This window comes from Rhodamnia argentea, chromosome 1 (assembly GCF_020921035.1).
Source record: "Rhodamnia argentea isolate NSW1041297 chromosome 1, ASM2092103v1, whole genome shotgun sequence".
In the NCBI taxonomy this organism is placed as follows: Eukaryota; Viridiplantae; Streptophyta; class Magnoliopsida; order Myrtales; family Myrtaceae; genus Rhodamnia; species Rhodamnia argentea.
In genome coordinates, this window is record NC_063150.1 from 18,244,308 (window position 1) to 18,261,005 (window position 16,698).

A 16,698-nucleotide genomic window follows, 5' to 3' on the forward strand; every position below is an offset into this window, starting at 1 on the left:
TGAATTTCACAAGAAAGAACATTTCACATGTCTTGAATAAGTTTGCAGCACCACTTGATCAATTATTTGACTTTGCAAGGAAACAGAAAAATGTGATAGCCACATAATTGGTGAAGCAAAGAGCAAATCGCAACCTTCTTGAGTTAAAGGGTCTCGATTTGATAGTCAGTAGCCCAGACTAAGGCCATAGAAAGGTCAAGTGAAAGCTTAAAATGAGTCCAGACAAGAAAAACAATTAACAATGACAGAAAAATAAAAATAAAAAAAAAAGCGCAAAAAGCAAACAAGACGAAACAGTTTAAAAAGGACATATAACATAAATAGCTCAGAAGCCAAAGTGCACATAAGAGTAGCAGAGTTCATTCAAACAATTAAAGACGGAAAGTTTCAGTAAGACCTGGATAAGAAAACCAAAACATCTAATCAATTGATCATTCATTAGTGGGACAACAAAGAGGAAAAAGGTTAGAGTGGGAAAATGCAAAATAATCACCTAAGGGAGAAACATGTTAAAGTTTTAAGTGATGTGACACCAGTGATGGTGAATTAACCAACCAAGAGCATACAAAGAAGAGCAAGTAGATCGCCCAGGGGTCGCCGGATTAAAAAAGGAAAAACTTGTGGATACCCCCAAGGATAGAGACTATCTTTAGAAAAACATAAAGTTCTCTCTCCTGTCAAAAAGCAAAGCCCATGTATGAGCAGCGAAACACAAAGATAAAGCAATGCTGGGGGACCGGCAAAAAAGCACCTCTTAACTGTCCAATCCCGACTCTTTTTCCACAATTACTGATTAAACAGCTGGAGATTTTGAGACACAAAATTCTTGCAGCAGATACAAAGGATGCCATAAAGTTTTGCTTAACCAAGCTGAAAACAGTTAATATACCAGGTGTGGATTAGAAAATACTTTGCTAGGCTCGAGCTTCCGTAGAGAAATGAGTATGCCCTTTGACTGCTGAAATAAATGGTTCTACAGATCGTTCGGTGAATGGATTTTAGTCTTCATTCAAATTATGCAATGTGTAAGGAAATAGAAATCTAAAGGCTACAATTTGAGCAAGATCTATAAGATCACAATGGTCCTAGACTTTATCGAGAAGGATCCAAGTTAAGATCTAGTAGGTTCATAAGGTCTTTCATCACAAACACAGTTCGAAAATAGCCATGTCTTTTCCTTATCCTCCAAAAGAGCTAAAAAGTGTATCCATGTCATAATTAGAACCTAAGAATCATTAACAACAAAATGATAAATTAGAACCTAAGACTACTCTGAGGCACAGAAGGCAGAGAACGACCATATAAATGGACTTCACTTTCTTCTCTGTTTCATTTTTCATCCTCCTCTTCCAGGAAAAATACCAGCTAGAGGGACTCTGCTCCTATATAGGGATGAAATGTCTCATCAAAGAATCATTAAACCAAGCTTCTAGAACTCCTGAATAAGAAAGAGCTACCATTTTAAAGCTTTCTCATTAGTTTGAGATTGGACCTCTTAAAGGGTTAACGGAATAATTTGGCGTGACATTGATATTGAATACAAAGGAAAATGCATTGGTTTATTCCCATACAAGGTGCAGGATGTCTACATACGAAAGCCTCAGATCACCCACAACCTATGTTTATTTGCGTGTATTCAAATGAGTCAGGAACACCAAGTTTCGTCCAATAATATCGTCATCCAGATGAGGAGACATGAATATCCACAGATGGAGAGCTTCATAGAACTCACTAATGTCTGAAAGTCAACTTTTAACCCTGTTGCGACCCATGTTGGATCCATTAATAGCTTTAGAATTTCTCTGAGCTCACAATTTCTGTACATGTGCAGTACTTCATCCAGAACATGTTTAATTCTACAAAACTCAATATGATTGGCCTCCCTCAGCTCAAGCAGCTTCACAAGCTGCATAACAATGAAGAAAATTTTCATTAGGTCCTCTAGGCCTAGCCCAGAATGGCAGATATGTGAGCTATATAAACAAACATATCAAGTAATTAATTTGAATTATACAAAATTGAAATTGCAACTTGCAACTACTTAAAATAAAATAAAATAAATGTTCTCAAGCAACACATGTCTACAAAATAATGCTTACATGCTCCAAATCCTCCTCCGCCCACCTAAAACAAGTATATAACTAAATACCGCTTTAGCTGCACATCAGCGTAAAGCATGACCACAGCAACCTCAGTAATAATGATGCTTGATTAGAAATACACCAGTAAAACACGCAGGATTAGCAAACCTCAATCAGAGAAGAAGGAACTTGAAGTGCAACATATTATATGCAAGGATGAACTCCAACACTCAGACCGATGAAAGCAGAAATGAAAATCATGAACATACCAGCTGTATTCTGTCAGACAAATAAACCAGAATCTAGTAACCTTGTATGAATAGTTATTGTGAGAAAGATGGGGATGAAAAGTTCATTTAATGCATGCAAAGTTTCAATAAGCACAAGGAACTTTGTTGAATAGGAGATGACTAAAGACATATTGCCAAACTAATTTCACTAAAAAGCCTGATAAATTAGAATCAACCTTTGCAGATGAGATGCAAGTAAAGTCAGGAATCGAGCAATTTATCTCGTTCATAAGTTTGCAAGTAGCTGCCCAAACAGTAGAAAGAGCAGGACTTAGCATAGAATCTTATACAACAACACAAAGAAAGGGTTACTATAGCAATGCTAGTAAATGTTGAAAAATGCAAGGGCATATAGGAAGAAAGCTTGTCTCCACATTCCTCATTAATAATCACCCTGAGAACAGAATTGTTACAAGATGGCAAAGATCTATGATAGTACAGGACAAACGTTCTTACCAAATGTAACACCATACCATGAAATCCATGCACAGAACTAATGCATGCCTATATTTCGTAGTTATTGCACCTATGGTCTGTTTGGTATAGCTATGATTGTTCTGTGCTGTGCTGTGTCGAAGAACATACATTTGGCGACACAACTTTTCAAGGAGTTCTGCCTGAGGCTCGAATGACTAATATGTTTTGCAAAAGCCACTGCAAGATTACTGTGGGTATCAAAATGATGAAAAGATCTATAACATTGTTGTAGAGTTGTTACCAACAATTATATTTATATTCTCAGAACTTTTGCAATATACCATATACACCATGTACTAGTAGCAGCAGCAGCAGTAGTAGTAATGTAGTAACAATAACAACAGTGGAAATAATAACAATGTCGTTACTGTTAGAATTATTATTATTTTTGTCTTATTTTTATTATGATTGCTATTATAACAACATAGTCATGTTCTTAGTTATTATGCCAAATTTTTAAAAAAGTTGCTATAACTTTAATTCCCTTCTGGGGGCAGATAATTTTCATTAATAGAACTAGGATTATTGATAGCATTATCAATGTAATTAATATTTGCTCTTTTATTGTTGCAGGATCAATATATTATTTAAAATTTCTAGAAACGCCATGACGAGAAAAAAGTAGGATTTTCATATATGTATATTTGTCCTAATAAATAATCTTTTAAAAAAGTTAAATTTCATAGCACCTCAAAGCTACTAGAGGCAACTTTTGGAAGCTGCTTTGAAAGTACTTTCGTTGACGGTGCTGCAGCTGTGGTATATTTACCCATTGCCTTGGAAAGCCAAAGCACCCTATTTCACAATTGTAGCAGCTGAGGAAAACCTACAATAAGATCTGTCAGTCTGACTCTTTTCACCCAAGAGCTTGTGGCCGTTTCCAGTGTGATCAGGCGATGGCCACTGATACTGAATCACCAGCTGGTGATCTTGCCATGGTTTTTTCTACTTAAATCGTGACTAAGTCATGTCAACTAAGTTTTCACTTAAGCTAGTCATATCTAATGAAAACCAAATATACAATAAGATGCCACATGCCTATCTTCAATCTTCTATGTAGGATTTTTCTAAACAAGATAGAACAGAGCAAATATTTGTCGTCATACTTTAAAATATCCTGTCATACTTTAAAATATCCTATCCTATAGATAAATCCGGATGACGGAACATAACCTTAGGATCTTCTCCTATCTTTTCTATCATGAATTCCACTCACTTAACAAAACAAAATTTAGAGAAGTATATACATTTACACCAGCATGACTAGTACAGTAATTTAAATTCTGCCGTTGGCATATTACTTATCTTCCAAGAGGAGAAAGAGATCCTTAAATTTCTTCTCTATATACATAGTGGGGGAAGATTGCTGGAGGATGGGAGTTTGAGAGAGAGACACACACATATTTCAATGTTCTGTCAAAGTGAAAGGACCATCAACCTAGATCCAACATTGTTTAAGACCGATTACTATTAGTTAGTAGGAGTCACAATAAGCCCCCTGGTCCAAGATACTAAAAATCAGCTTTATCCAACCCTTCTATCCTATGAGACTGACAATATCCATTTCCGCAGGAGATACTAACTTAAGTGATTACTTTTTCTTTTCTCTTCTTTTTTTTTTGAACAACGAACTGAAGATGTCACAAAACTTAGGAGGAAGTTTTCAAGCAATCCCATTTTCTCCAGGAGAAGGGGACTATCCAACTCTAACTGCCATTGCGTGATTAAATCAACATGCAAAAAGTATCACTATTCCGGTTAATTTTCGAGAGATTACTACAAGCATCTAACATTTCAGAGGAAAAAGAGATCTTACGATCCATAAGTTCAATAAAGGAGGTAAAACATCAACCAAGGGACTTAAGTACGTCACAGCACCTTGAATTGTGATTGCAATCTCATAAGCAGGAGGATTAAGAAGGAGATCGCTAACATACCTGGCAATCAACAACAAAAGAGGGGGAAAGGAAACACGTGCATTAGGAGAATTTGTGTGTAATTCTCATTACAAAGCCCACAAAAATAACTCAGGATCTGTAACACCCAATCTATTTAAAATTACACCCCCCCAAAAAAACAACGGCACAGGTCACGAAAAAAAAAAAAAAAGACTTGCTTCATAACAGACACTAGCAAAAATATGGAATGGACTTCCATTAACTTTGATTTGCACTAAAACATGTTAATCGGTTCTGCTTCTTTAATTAGATGAAGTCTAAATGAAAAAGAATCTCTTTTGCAAGTTTCATACAACCATTATGGCTGTATTAAACAAGCAAAGGCTCAACTCCTTCATGACATCATTATAAACCACTTGTAACGTCAGCTAGTCAAAATAATGGCAGTAGCTTTTATTCACAGTGTGAGTTACCAGAAAAAATCATACTACATGTCATGTCAAGCATCACCGTTATTTAAATACACTTTAACGCTAAACCGTAACCGACGGTTCCTTATCTGACTACCATAAGAACGATACCATCTGATTAATAAAACAGACACCAACTCACCACCTCTTATTCCATGCCACATCTACAAAAAGGACTTTAGTTTCATCTAAGACAGTAATATGAGAGAATAATTTCAAATTCATATTTTAAACCAAATTGACCTTGCGCGCTATACATTCACCTAATCCATGTTTTTCTGACAAGCTAAGATATAGGAGTCAAACGTTAGTAAGTTTGTAGATCCAACCAGCCCATACTCCTTTTGTCACACTTATCTAAAATGATTACCAAATGAATCATCCATACTCCATAAGGCCAAGCTTAAATCCTTCACTTTCATATAGACTCTTTATTTGTTCTGTACATAAAAAAGCATGATAGACTGTGCATGTTCTGTATTATTGACAGCTGGCGAGGCCCACTGAGGGATTATTCTGGGATTATTCTACTAAAGTGTAAATTGTCCAACTTACAGTGCAGGCAGACCGGTGCAATTTGATGGGAGCAAAACCTTCAACAAGCAAGGTATGCCTTCTGTTGGTATGGCACCTGTATGATGCAGTTGTATAATGATCACACACAATAAAACTCACATGTGCAAACCTTCACAGGATCAAAATATCCAGACCAAATTAAACCAACCAATTTGTGTCGCTGTCCCCAAATGCAAAGGCTGAGGTCTGTTTTCTGAAGACACGGTAATATTTCTAAATTTAACTCCGTCGTCAAGTCCGTAAAGCTCCTTTACCTAAAAACAGCAAGAAACAGAAATGAAATGGAACAGTTTCTCATTAACTTTTGGATATTAGCACAATGTGTATGTAGCACTGAAGAGAACCTTGAATAGAAGCTCAGGCACTGGATCGCCTTCAATCCATTCTAGGTTTCTCGAATTACATTCCCCCCACAATAAACCTCCCTCACCATATTCTCCCCAGCGACAAGTGCCTGAAAACCTCCACATGTCAAATTATGGCAAAAAATAGTGGCTGCTGTGGTTGAGAAGATAACAGCTGTCTATTACAACAACAAAAATGAAAAAATATGCACATACATAGAGAAGAATGTCAAAGAATAATCTCAAAAAACTGCAGTCTGCTGCAATATTTCCTGAGTATAGCAATCCTTCATTCCTCCACCTTTGATAGTCTTTTACATTTTATGTAAGGGAGATTAGCAACACTGATATCACACAGCTAATATCCAATGTGCTCTCCCAATTATTCAATTCAAGTTTCTTCTGCTCTGTTCACATACAGCCAATTTTTCACTAAGCTGACAATCTGATCTTAAAACCACCCTGCTGATGCTCACTGCAAGCAACATTGATCCTAACAAATATATGCTGCATATGACATGAAATCTGTCATGAAGCAGAATACAGGATGGAAACATAGGGCAAGATTGCTCTTCTCCAACAGTACAAAATTCAGATAACCAACACAAACAGGAAAGAATGATGAATAACCCAAAAGATATGGATGCTGGTCAACAGGTTTATAAAATTAGGCAGTTTTTAAGCAACAAAGATCTTCTGTGGAGAGACTATATAACAAATTAAAGGAAAACAGAAATATTCTGCCAAAAAAGTGAAGGCTAGTGCTTGCTTAGTTCAAAGGGCTTTGCTCATTAAAGTACTGTCCAGATGCCTTCTATCATCTTTGGAAGGAACAGGTGAATTTGCTAATTTGGTTGGGTCATACCAGTCAACTCTTAGGCTTTGATTTTGGAGAGTGGGGTGTGGAATGGATAAGAGAAGGGCAGAAAATTCATGGAAATTTGAAATTTCTCCCTAAAAAAAATTCAAAATGTTATCCATTTTCTCCCCCGACTCTCATCCTTCCGCCCCACCATTCCAAAACAAAGCAATAAAGTAGTCAAGAATGACTGGATGCTCAAAAAGAGACATCGAACACATGAAATCCAAAAATGTTCTTTTAGATGTATATTCCAAACAATTCTTTGACAGATTTTTCATACCCTAAGGAATAAGCCATGTCACTTGACACAAGCATACCTTCATATATGTCATATTTTTGTCTTCATCCTTTTGTGATAGGCACATGATAGTGTTCACAGATTCCCATCTCCTTGCGACAACATTGGACAAGTTATTTGGCGCACGATAGCATAGGATCTGTTTGTTTATGCTTCTTCAAAGCCAAATTTAAATGACTATCCAAGTTTTGAAAAACTATGAAGAAACTGCATATAAATCTACGTGTCAATATCTGTTTATTTTTGAGTTTCAGGTTAAGAAAAAGTCAAAGTATGTCGACCACAACATTCAGACTAAGCAAAAAGCAAAAGTCTATCCAGACACAGCCGTATGCTTCTGCTGATGACATAGCTTGCTGAATGAAACTGCAACACAAATAAATATAAAACTCAAGTTATGGAGAAAAGTATTTGAAGCAAGCAGTGTATCATTGTAAAGGGCAAAAAATTCATTGACAAAGCAAACAGGGATCCCACATAGCACGATGAGTGCTTTTAAAATTATGTTCTTCGCCAAGTTAAGGAAAAGGTCAAACCAGATGAATTCTGCCTCAAGGATGTATGCAGAAATAAATGGTGGTACTGGCAAGTTCGCAGTTTTGTGACCAGGGCCTCTTCAGTTAGACCGTCCTCCAGCGAATATGTCTTCATAGTCTCTAGAACTAGAATCAAGGAATATCCTCTAGCTGACCGAGAAATACCTGAATTTAACATATAAGGAAAGTGAGAACTACAATACCTTTGATGCCATTTGCCTTGCATAATGCAAAAGCAAAGAGCATTCATCCAAGAGAGAAGTCGCACCACAAAGGCAGGACAAAGAAAAGAGAACGAACATGGGGGACATACATACAAATTGTACTGTATCATAATTGCCACTCATTCCAGGATGTGAAGAAATCACTGCCTAAAAAATGTGATTTTTCTGTACGTAACCAGTATCTCAAATTATAGGCCTCCCGAGGAAGAATCCCAAGGGCTACGAGACAAATTGCTAAAGAGATGCGTAGAAAACCACTTGATAGCACAATTCTGCATTATCCAAACAATATGGCCACTGGATCCAGTAACTAGCGCATTTCTTTCAATGGCAGTCAACTTATGAATCTGGTGAATAGTTACTTTCTTCTTAATCAACCAAATTTTTTGTTATATGGAAAAAGATCATTCAGGATTAAAAAAGTTATGAGTCAGTTTATCAAATGGTGATGTTCCAGTTTTTGAGAGAATTACTGTGCTGGCTGATTTGACTCGGGGAGCATTATTTTTTGTAAGTTGCAGAACAGGCTCACAAGGAGATATGATATCATAAGTTCTTCAGTCCAAAAACTATATGAGCTACTTATAAAAATTGTGATAGTCGTTCATATCTTCAATCTTGCTGTTTTTAGGCGGTATAGGATTAATGCTCTGTCTCACTCAGTGGCAGTGTCGTATGTCCTCTTCATCTCTTCTGTTCTTGCATATTTCGATGTAATAAAAAGAGTATTTTAATAATGCAAAATAATAGATACGAATGTTATGTGCTCATTGGCCATCTATTAAAAAATAAAATAAAAGAGGTAGCTTAAGAAACCATGAAAATTTGAGGCTTTGTGATGCAATAAAGCCTAAAGGTACCCAAGAATCGTATGAATTGTAAAAATTGACTTTATGGAAGGTCGAGTAACATGCTCTCACCAATAACTGGCATTGGCTCTGGAAACTCCAAATCATGATCAATGCCAACAAGTCCATATACATAGGGACTGCCAGGATGAGCATGCCTAAAGTAGGGGAAAAAAGGTTAGGAAAAGAATTTCCACATTGAACATTGATAAACCAAGAATAGATGATGAAATAGCAAAGGAAAATATCATAGAGATGCATGGGCCCACTCATAAAGGCTTCTCTAAATTTCAAATTGTGAAATCCTTTTACTCAACATGACAAGGAGAAGGAGAAGCCCCAGTCTCTTCCATCCATCAACAAATTCTTCTCTTTTAAAGCAAACCATCAGCTTTGGTGAATATAGATAACTTATCCGTTCATTCAGACAAAAGTTTGGTGAATACTTACTCTTTTGCCTACACTATATTTTATCTGAATTAACCCATTTATTATGCCACGTTCAAAAAAATGCCCAGACATCTACCCAAGCATCTCTATCTCCAGCACACTCATTTCACAAGCACAATGGAACAAAATTGAATGAGAAAGTATTATCAAAAAGATCACTGAGTTACTTTGCACTTACCCTGATATAAAACGACTCTTGCGACATCGAGCTTGAGTTGGACCCTGAACTTCTTCTACTATGCACTGAATAAACCAAAGCCATGCACTTTAATGAAAAGTCAATCCAAGATAGGTCTATAGTACCATAGCCAAGAAATATATGCTTCTCGCATAACTATACCGATATAAATACAGACATCTGAAGATGGACTAATAGGAAAGAAGTTGGGATTGAAGATCATGAACTACCAACCAGAGAGGTCATAGATGAAATCACTACTTCCATGTCCTTTTGCAATTGAGAAGTAGCCTTTTGGTTCGGAATTTGTTAAAAAGTGCCCCTAGGACTCTTAATAAGATAAGTTAATTATGCTTTGAAACTTGTGTATTTATTATCACTTGCTAAAAAGAGAATAAATTCAATCTTCAATGTCCTCTAATACATAAACCCTTTTGTTCTTACTTTCACTGAATTCTTGTTGTGCATCTGCATTTCGAACATCGCATTTGGACACATTAAATCAGCAATCAAACTTTGCAAAAAAGAAAGCACTCTCATATGAACATCAAGCTATATAGTATAAAGACAACTGACAACTAGGTCAACTGGATCAGAAGTCTAAATGCCATGTCTCAAAATCAAATAGTAAGGTGAAAAAAGTAGAGGGCAAAAGAGAAAGCAGAAAACTGGTAAAAGGTTCAAATACTAGCAAAGTCTGATCGAATGGGCAGAACTCTGCTAGACATGGCCCGTGCATGAGAGATGGCCGATAATTCTAGCTTTTTAAAACAGTTACCATGATGAGATTTACAAGAACATCCGTGGCAAGCATTTGGGGCTTCTACGCCTCTTCTGGAGAAAAATCCCCGTAGAAAATGGAACATTTGGGCATGAATTATTGACCATGAGCAAAGCAGTATCGTCCAATCATGTCAATTGAATGAGAGCCGCAACTAAGTATTGCTCTTTTATATATTTCAATTGGGTAAGGAATTTTTTCTTTTTGGGTGGTGCATGATGAGTAGGTTAAAAGTAGCATAGTTCACAGTGATATAAACAAAATATTGTTTTGGGTTTATCTCAAAATAAAAGTTAGCTATTTCTTTACATAAAACAAGAGCTTATGTTCAAGGACATGATAGAACAGAGTCTGCAAACTATGCAATCAGAGACCATATCATGCCAGAGCTTCAAATTGGTAGTAAACATATGCAAATCATGCAGACAATGAAACTGAATAATCCACTCAACACCCCCCGGGGGGGGGGGGGGTGTGTGTGTGTGTGTGTGTGTGGGGTTGTTGCGGCGCAGGAGGCGTGACTCAATAGAAGGACAAAGACGAGCACAATAGCATCATGATCAAGCATCCATAACAACAGTAAAAATCTGCTAGACTGAGGAACGGTTGCCCTATGCACATTGAGTTGCACAAACAAGCACAAGAGAACAAAGTCAGTAATTCTTACCACAGAAAAGCCATTCCGAGTGAGGTCATCCAGAGTTTGTCGAAGATTCTGCAAACAAATCACTTTCAAAATTAATTGAATTTCTTTTATTAGTCAATGAAAATGAAAGACAAAACGAAAATCCACAACAATTGCGCTATTCCTGCAAAACCTTATACGGAATCTTATTATTAAACATCTAAAGCAGTTGTGAGAAAACATATCACGATCAAGAAGTAGCTGTGATAAGGAAATCTTCCTATCTATGATGTGCTTGGATCTGCTCCATCCAGTCCAATTAATGACACCTAGAAAGCACAGGAGGTTTAATTCTGCTCCATCTGTTCTTAGATTGGATTATGTTACCAGTTCTTTCCTTAATAAAGGCAACTGCAACTGGATTACAATTACAGAGACTCGCCCAGGTCAATAGTACAAAAAATGCTGCCAGGTCATACGATACTGGCAATATAACAAAGAAATAAGTTTGACATTCATGGAGCTAAAAATACGAATTTATTAATAATTACTCTCCCCGAGGATATGCAGCTGAATGATGAAAAGTTGTAATTATTTCTTTGATTTATATTTAAATGCTGCCCGAATGCCATAACCCAAAAGCTATCCTGCACACCGTCTCAGGCAGATAAAAGAGAGAGTGGCCTAGAGGGCATAGTTCCTTTTATCTTTGTATAGATGAGCATAAAGACTTTAAGGGTTATAGCGAAGACATCACCATGGGTACCTGCAGCATAGATCACTGGGGTACACACGATAAAAACAAACACACAGAATGGCCCTTGTGTAAAATGTGGTAGCATAGGGGTAGGCTTCTTAGCCTTTTTTTTTTTGGCCTTCTTACATTATGTTGTTGAAAATAAGATAATTTTGGCTTCTATTTAGGAAAATAACCATACCAATGTACTTGATCCATAGCTAAAAAATTAGCATTACATATTAAAATAAGAAAACTCATTGATAAGTATTATGCTCAGAACTTAAAATTGCAAATTTGGGAATATTTCATCCAAAATGTTGGGAACATTGATAACAATTAACAGCATCACCGGTGTGGTCTCTTTTGCTATTTTTCCTTTGTTTTAGAGTATTCTTGACAGTATTCCAGTCTGCCCATTTTAGTGTTTTGAATTGCTAATTTTCCCATGGAACAAGCATTGCAAATCAAGGATCACCCGGAAATAAGTATTTGAGTGTACCATATTAACCATTTTATAAGTCCACTAGTCCCTCAGTAAACTTCCCAAGCATTCATGTTGAAGTAGTGTACATAACCAGTTGTTCTAAAACTTAAAATGTCAAAGAAGAGAACAGCTCGCTTTGTAATTTATATCTTAACCTACACAGGAAGGCTAGTAGAATGACAAAAGCCCAAAGTGTCTAAACCTGACAAGTGATGGTGCAAGAATTAGTAGGAACCAACGTGTAAAGAAGGAAACTTCACACCCGAGTAAGAAGGAAATATGAGGAATCGAACTGAAGATAATTGGCTTCACTATGCATCTATGTTCATGTTGCGTGACAAAATATTTTTTATAAAAGCTTCAGCCATTACAAAGGGTATAGAAAGTTAGAAATCCCATCCATGGTGTTACCATTGTATGGAGTGTCTACACTCAAGCAGATAGGTAAAAAAGAAGGAGCTCAATTGTAGAGAAAAAGAACAAGTTAGCACGAGAACAAGTTATGATAAGACGACATAAGATGGACTAGTATTGTCATACTACCTTGACACCAAGTCCTTTTGGTTTCAAAGAAGATGTCACTTTATTTTAACACGAGATATCTATCATTAAAAAGTCCACAATCACGCAGAGAACATGATAATTTAAGTATCAGTTGAATAGCTAGAAAGTCAACATAATCCCAAATTATATGTTATAAAAGCCCATTAGTAGAGGAAAATATCTAGTAAACCAAAATTGATAACTTCTAAGAAAGAACAAGACATGCATGTACAATAAAACAATACCATGACAGGGCATCCAGCCCTTGGAATGCTATCCGAGCGTAAGCCACCAAAAGGATTCAGACCAGCATATTCAACAAGAATACAAGCATCTATCCCAATTGCCTCATAAAAGTCTCCGACCTGGGGGCAGAAAATGCTTAAATCATTGTCATGGTAAATGCCCAACAGGGTATTGCATTTCAACTTGAATAGCACCACAAGCTCATTTGCTATACGAACATACTCTGCACAGCAAAACTTCTCGAGGAAACTTTGACTTGAACTGCAAAATTTCCGAGTTTAGTGACCCTTCTTTTAGACTACATAAAACACAACCGGATAGGGATCAACTTATTTTAGATTAGCAAGAAGTAGCTATCAACCTACCAACATAGACAAGGAAATATATCCATTTATCTGCATGTGCAAACTTGAATAAGCAAAAAGAAAACTGTTGTGTGATCTGGACATCAATTAATTTCAAGCAAATGGAGGGACATACCCAGCAACATCCCACAAATCCATGAAGAGATGGTCGTGTTAATTATGAAGTTTCTCCCATTGAGAAGATTCATTTGACCCATAGATAGTGCATATGCATACTTTACTTCACAGAAAGCCTCAAGAGCATAGACAAACAGCATGTCAGCATTTCCACTCAACTTGAATTGAAATACTACGGTCACAGCTTCTTCCTACGTGGCTAAGATAAGTTCAACAAGGATTCAGATTATGGATACTGCTCACTAATTGACCAGACTCAGTAATAGAGATTTTAATCTGATGATAGAATGTAAGGATAACTAGCCCACTCGACACGTGTAAATGGAAATTTGCTAATGGATAATCTCAAATATGAATTATCGAAGGTGCAAAAGGCATTATGGTTGTATAACAGTCTAATGAGTCCGATGGAGACACTTTCTTAGAACAAACAATTGGATCCCCTGATTTTGCCCATCCAACCACCATGTTTCATTTTCAGACTAATTCACTCAGTACGAGAAACACAGAGCAGCTTTTCTCCCCATGACAATAATTTTACCGATCAACTAAGTTGTCCACACAAGCCTATCAACATGTCACCGGTCTCTGTTTAATCATCAAAAATAGAAATGGAGAGTCAAAAGCTAGCTGCTATCAAACTTTCATATGTAGATAGCTAAATAGGCTCGAAAGCTGCGAATGCATAAAAACATTGCTGGCTATCGATTAGTACTACACAGAAGAAATCAATTCTTGACACTAATACAATTAGATCTGCTCTTCAGATCTGTTTTTGTTTCTGAAAAACAGGTGCATCCAGACAAACGTGAAGTGCGTGACTTCGAATCACGAGAAATCACCTTCCATTTTTCAAGTTAACATCAACACCTAGCAAATTGGAATATACAATCCTGCTAACCAGATGGACTGTGGAAGGCTTCCTACAAATCTGCAACCTCTGCAGAAAAAGATAAAATACAATAGAATCATTCTTTTTAGAACATGAAGGACAAGCCACTGAGAAAGAAACTCCAAGCTCGTATTCATTAGAATTATGCTTCAACCGGCAAACCTCTTTCCACCATTGCATGTGAGAAATGAATTTGTCATCAAGGATGCCGTCAGATGTTCTGCTTTTCTTGGTAGGTTTTGTGCTTCCTTTCAAAATCTTCTGGTTTCGGTAACATCGGATTTGCAAAAGCTGTCTGCTTCTGCACGAATAACTAGAAAGTGACATTTGAAACAGAAACAGAATTTCGAACAGAAAAAAAAACAAAAACAGAATTAACTCATCTCGAAGTAGTGAATAAAGAGCAAAAGCATACATCGATCCTATTGCAATGCCGATGTAATTACTTAGACTGTTAGTCAAATCAAGATCCATGCCAAAAATGGATCCCATTCTCCACTGAGAGCTGAGAACCGAGGTCTTAAGGATCAAATACTAGATTTGATTACTTGTCGGATAACTACAGTTACTGAAAATTAGGATGCCATTTGAAACCACGAAATAGAATGATACAATCTCTAGTAAGCTCAATGATTTGAAACTGATTAGTGATTACCTGCATGATAACAAGGCAGAAGTGTGGATTTTACTTCCAAAATGACCGATTAAGTCCATTAAGAGAGTAAATGGATGTGATAACCACAATCCAACGTGTGCCTATAAAATTCCAGTTAACTACTCGACAGCTCCAACCCTCCAGAGGCCAAAAGATAGCGACCCAATGAACAATGAGGCTGGCCGATACCCCTTTCCATCCTTGAAAAGCTAAATACAACCGGTGACATAGAAGTCCCGTCACCTAAATCAAACAGGTCCGACGCTCCAGACATTGCATTGCGATCTTCATTCAGCGTTCTGCAAAAAAACCACACTTCCACCACGGAAGGCACTACTTTTGCTAAGACTCTAGTTCCGAGAGAGCTCACCCTCACTAACCTCAGGCGCTTGCCGAAACATTTCCAAAACAACAGTTACCATAAAAGAAACCAAAAAGGAAGGACCGAAACACACACGCACAAAACCCGGAGAGACAGAGAGAGGTGTTACATGAAGGGTGGTGGAGGGCCGACCGAGCAGTGTCTGGGAAGAGGAAGAGGAGGACGGAGGAGGAGAGACAGAGAACGCCATTTGGGCAACGAAACGACGGCGTTCCGAGTAGCGAGCCAGCACATTTCGGGGTCCCTTGCTTCGCCGACGCTCTCGCGAGAGAATCGCGCTCTCGGACGGACTGGGGCGAGGGATTCAGTTTAGGGTTTACGAGGGCGGAACTGACAAGCCGCGGTTCCTTTCCCGCCACCGAGGAACAAAAAGCGAGACCGGAAAGGGAGAAGACAAGCTAGAGCTCCTACTCTCTTCGTCTTCGTTGTCTGTCTGTACGATCCTGAGGGAGGTGAGGCTAGCTCACGTGCAATGGCGCGAGAGATTGTCGCGTAGACCCGATGCAATCACAAAGATTCTAAATAATTCTACTTTTAGGCTTCGTAATTTAAAAAATATTTTTTGTAAAAGATATCACTTATAAAAATAAATAAACAATTATTATTTTCTTTATTTACGTAAATTTTTAGACGCAATTTCTTATCAGTAATAAAATAATTTTTTTTTATTAATCATGTCAAGCTTTCTTAACGTAATGAAAAATGTAATCAAGCATGGGATCATTTTTGAAAAAATATATTTCAAATCATTCAATTTTCGCGAAATAAATACCATTCCTCATACTGGTCACTGGATACCTAAAAAATCACAAGACAACCTACATGCTGAAGTATTTATACATAAAAGGAGCGACTTATTGAGGGGGTGAAAGAGAGAGCCCCTCCTTCATCTTCCTCAGCTTGCCTAATTCTTTCTTGGGCTTCAAGCCGGGAACTGGAAGTGGCTTTGGCTACTTCACCGGCAGGGGGAGGCTCTTGCCATTTTTCGATATCCTCAAAATAGAATCCATGCAGGCGGCAAGTGCCGCCTTTCCGGCCGTGAGTCGGCAAGCACGCATTCTCAAAGAAGGTGGGATTGACCGTAAACGCCTCCATCTCTGCTCAACATGACCAACACGGAAACCACGGATGTCGCCGTCAAGAAGTCGGACATCGCAAGACCACGTTTTACCCGGCCCCGAGAGGCCACCCATAGTTCCCATTAGTTTTGCAGCGGTGACACTCCGGACAATGGCGGAAAGATTTCGTGCAATGTATCCCTCCTTTCCCGAATCAAGAGCAAGGGCGCGATCACATGCATCACTATTTCATCAAGGTCCTCTTCCAGAAGTGGCTTG

At 37.7% G+C, this 16,698-nt stretch overlaps 1 protein-coding gene and 1 long non-coding RNA gene across 5 annotated transcripts in view; one reads left to right on the top strand and one right to left on the bottom strand.

The window, feature by feature from the left end:
• The window catches only part of LOC125314234, a 27,266-nt gene extending 15,863 nt beyond the window's left edge, over positions 1–11,403 (top strand). The window contains exons 2-3 of the long non-coding RNA XR_007197799.1: positions 9,731–9,737; positions 11,393–11,403. This is a non-coding gene — a long non-coding RNA (uncharacterized LOC125314234). The remainder of the gene's footprint in view (positions 1–9,730; positions 9,738–11,392) is intronic.
• LOC115729006 (DNA mismatch repair protein MSH1, mitochondrial) overlaps positions 1–15,752 on the bottom strand; it is a 26,461-nt gene extending 10,709 nt beyond the window's left edge. The window contains exons 1-15 of one of the 4 annotated variants that reach the window (XM_048276016.1): positions 15,471–15,752; positions 14,487–14,619; positions 14,275–14,372; positions 13,173–13,248; positions 12,950–13,069; positions 10,981–11,028; positions 9,533–9,597; positions 8,977–9,062; positions 7,833–7,997; positions 6,137–6,246; positions 5,941–6,046; positions 5,772–5,847; positions 4,727–4,785; positions 2,548–2,615; positions 1,733–1,906 (exon numbers count right to left, since the gene is read on the bottom strand). In XM_048276016.1, the coding sequence (XP_048131973.1) occupies positions 1,733–1,906; positions 2,548–2,615; positions 4,727–4,785; positions 5,772–5,847; positions 5,941–6,046; positions 6,137–6,246; positions 7,833–7,997; positions 8,977–9,062; positions 9,533–9,597; positions 10,981–11,028; positions 12,950–13,069; positions 13,173–13,248; positions 14,275–14,372; positions 14,487–14,619; positions 15,471–15,595 (1,509 nt within the window). In that variant the 5' untranslated portion in view covers positions 15,596–15,752. Of the gene's footprint in view, positions 1–1,732; positions 1,907–2,547; positions 2,616–4,726; positions 4,786–5,771; positions 5,848–5,940; positions 6,047–6,136; positions 6,247–7,832; positions 7,998–8,976; positions 9,063–9,532; positions 9,598–10,980; positions 11,029–12,949; positions 13,070–13,172; positions 13,249–14,274; positions 14,373–14,486; positions 14,626–15,470 lie in introns of those variants that run through there. The other 3 variants (XM_030659423.2, XM_048276019.1, XM_048276022.1) reach the window with 3 other exon arrangements.
• Positions 15,753–16,698: the final 946 nt, after the last annotated feature.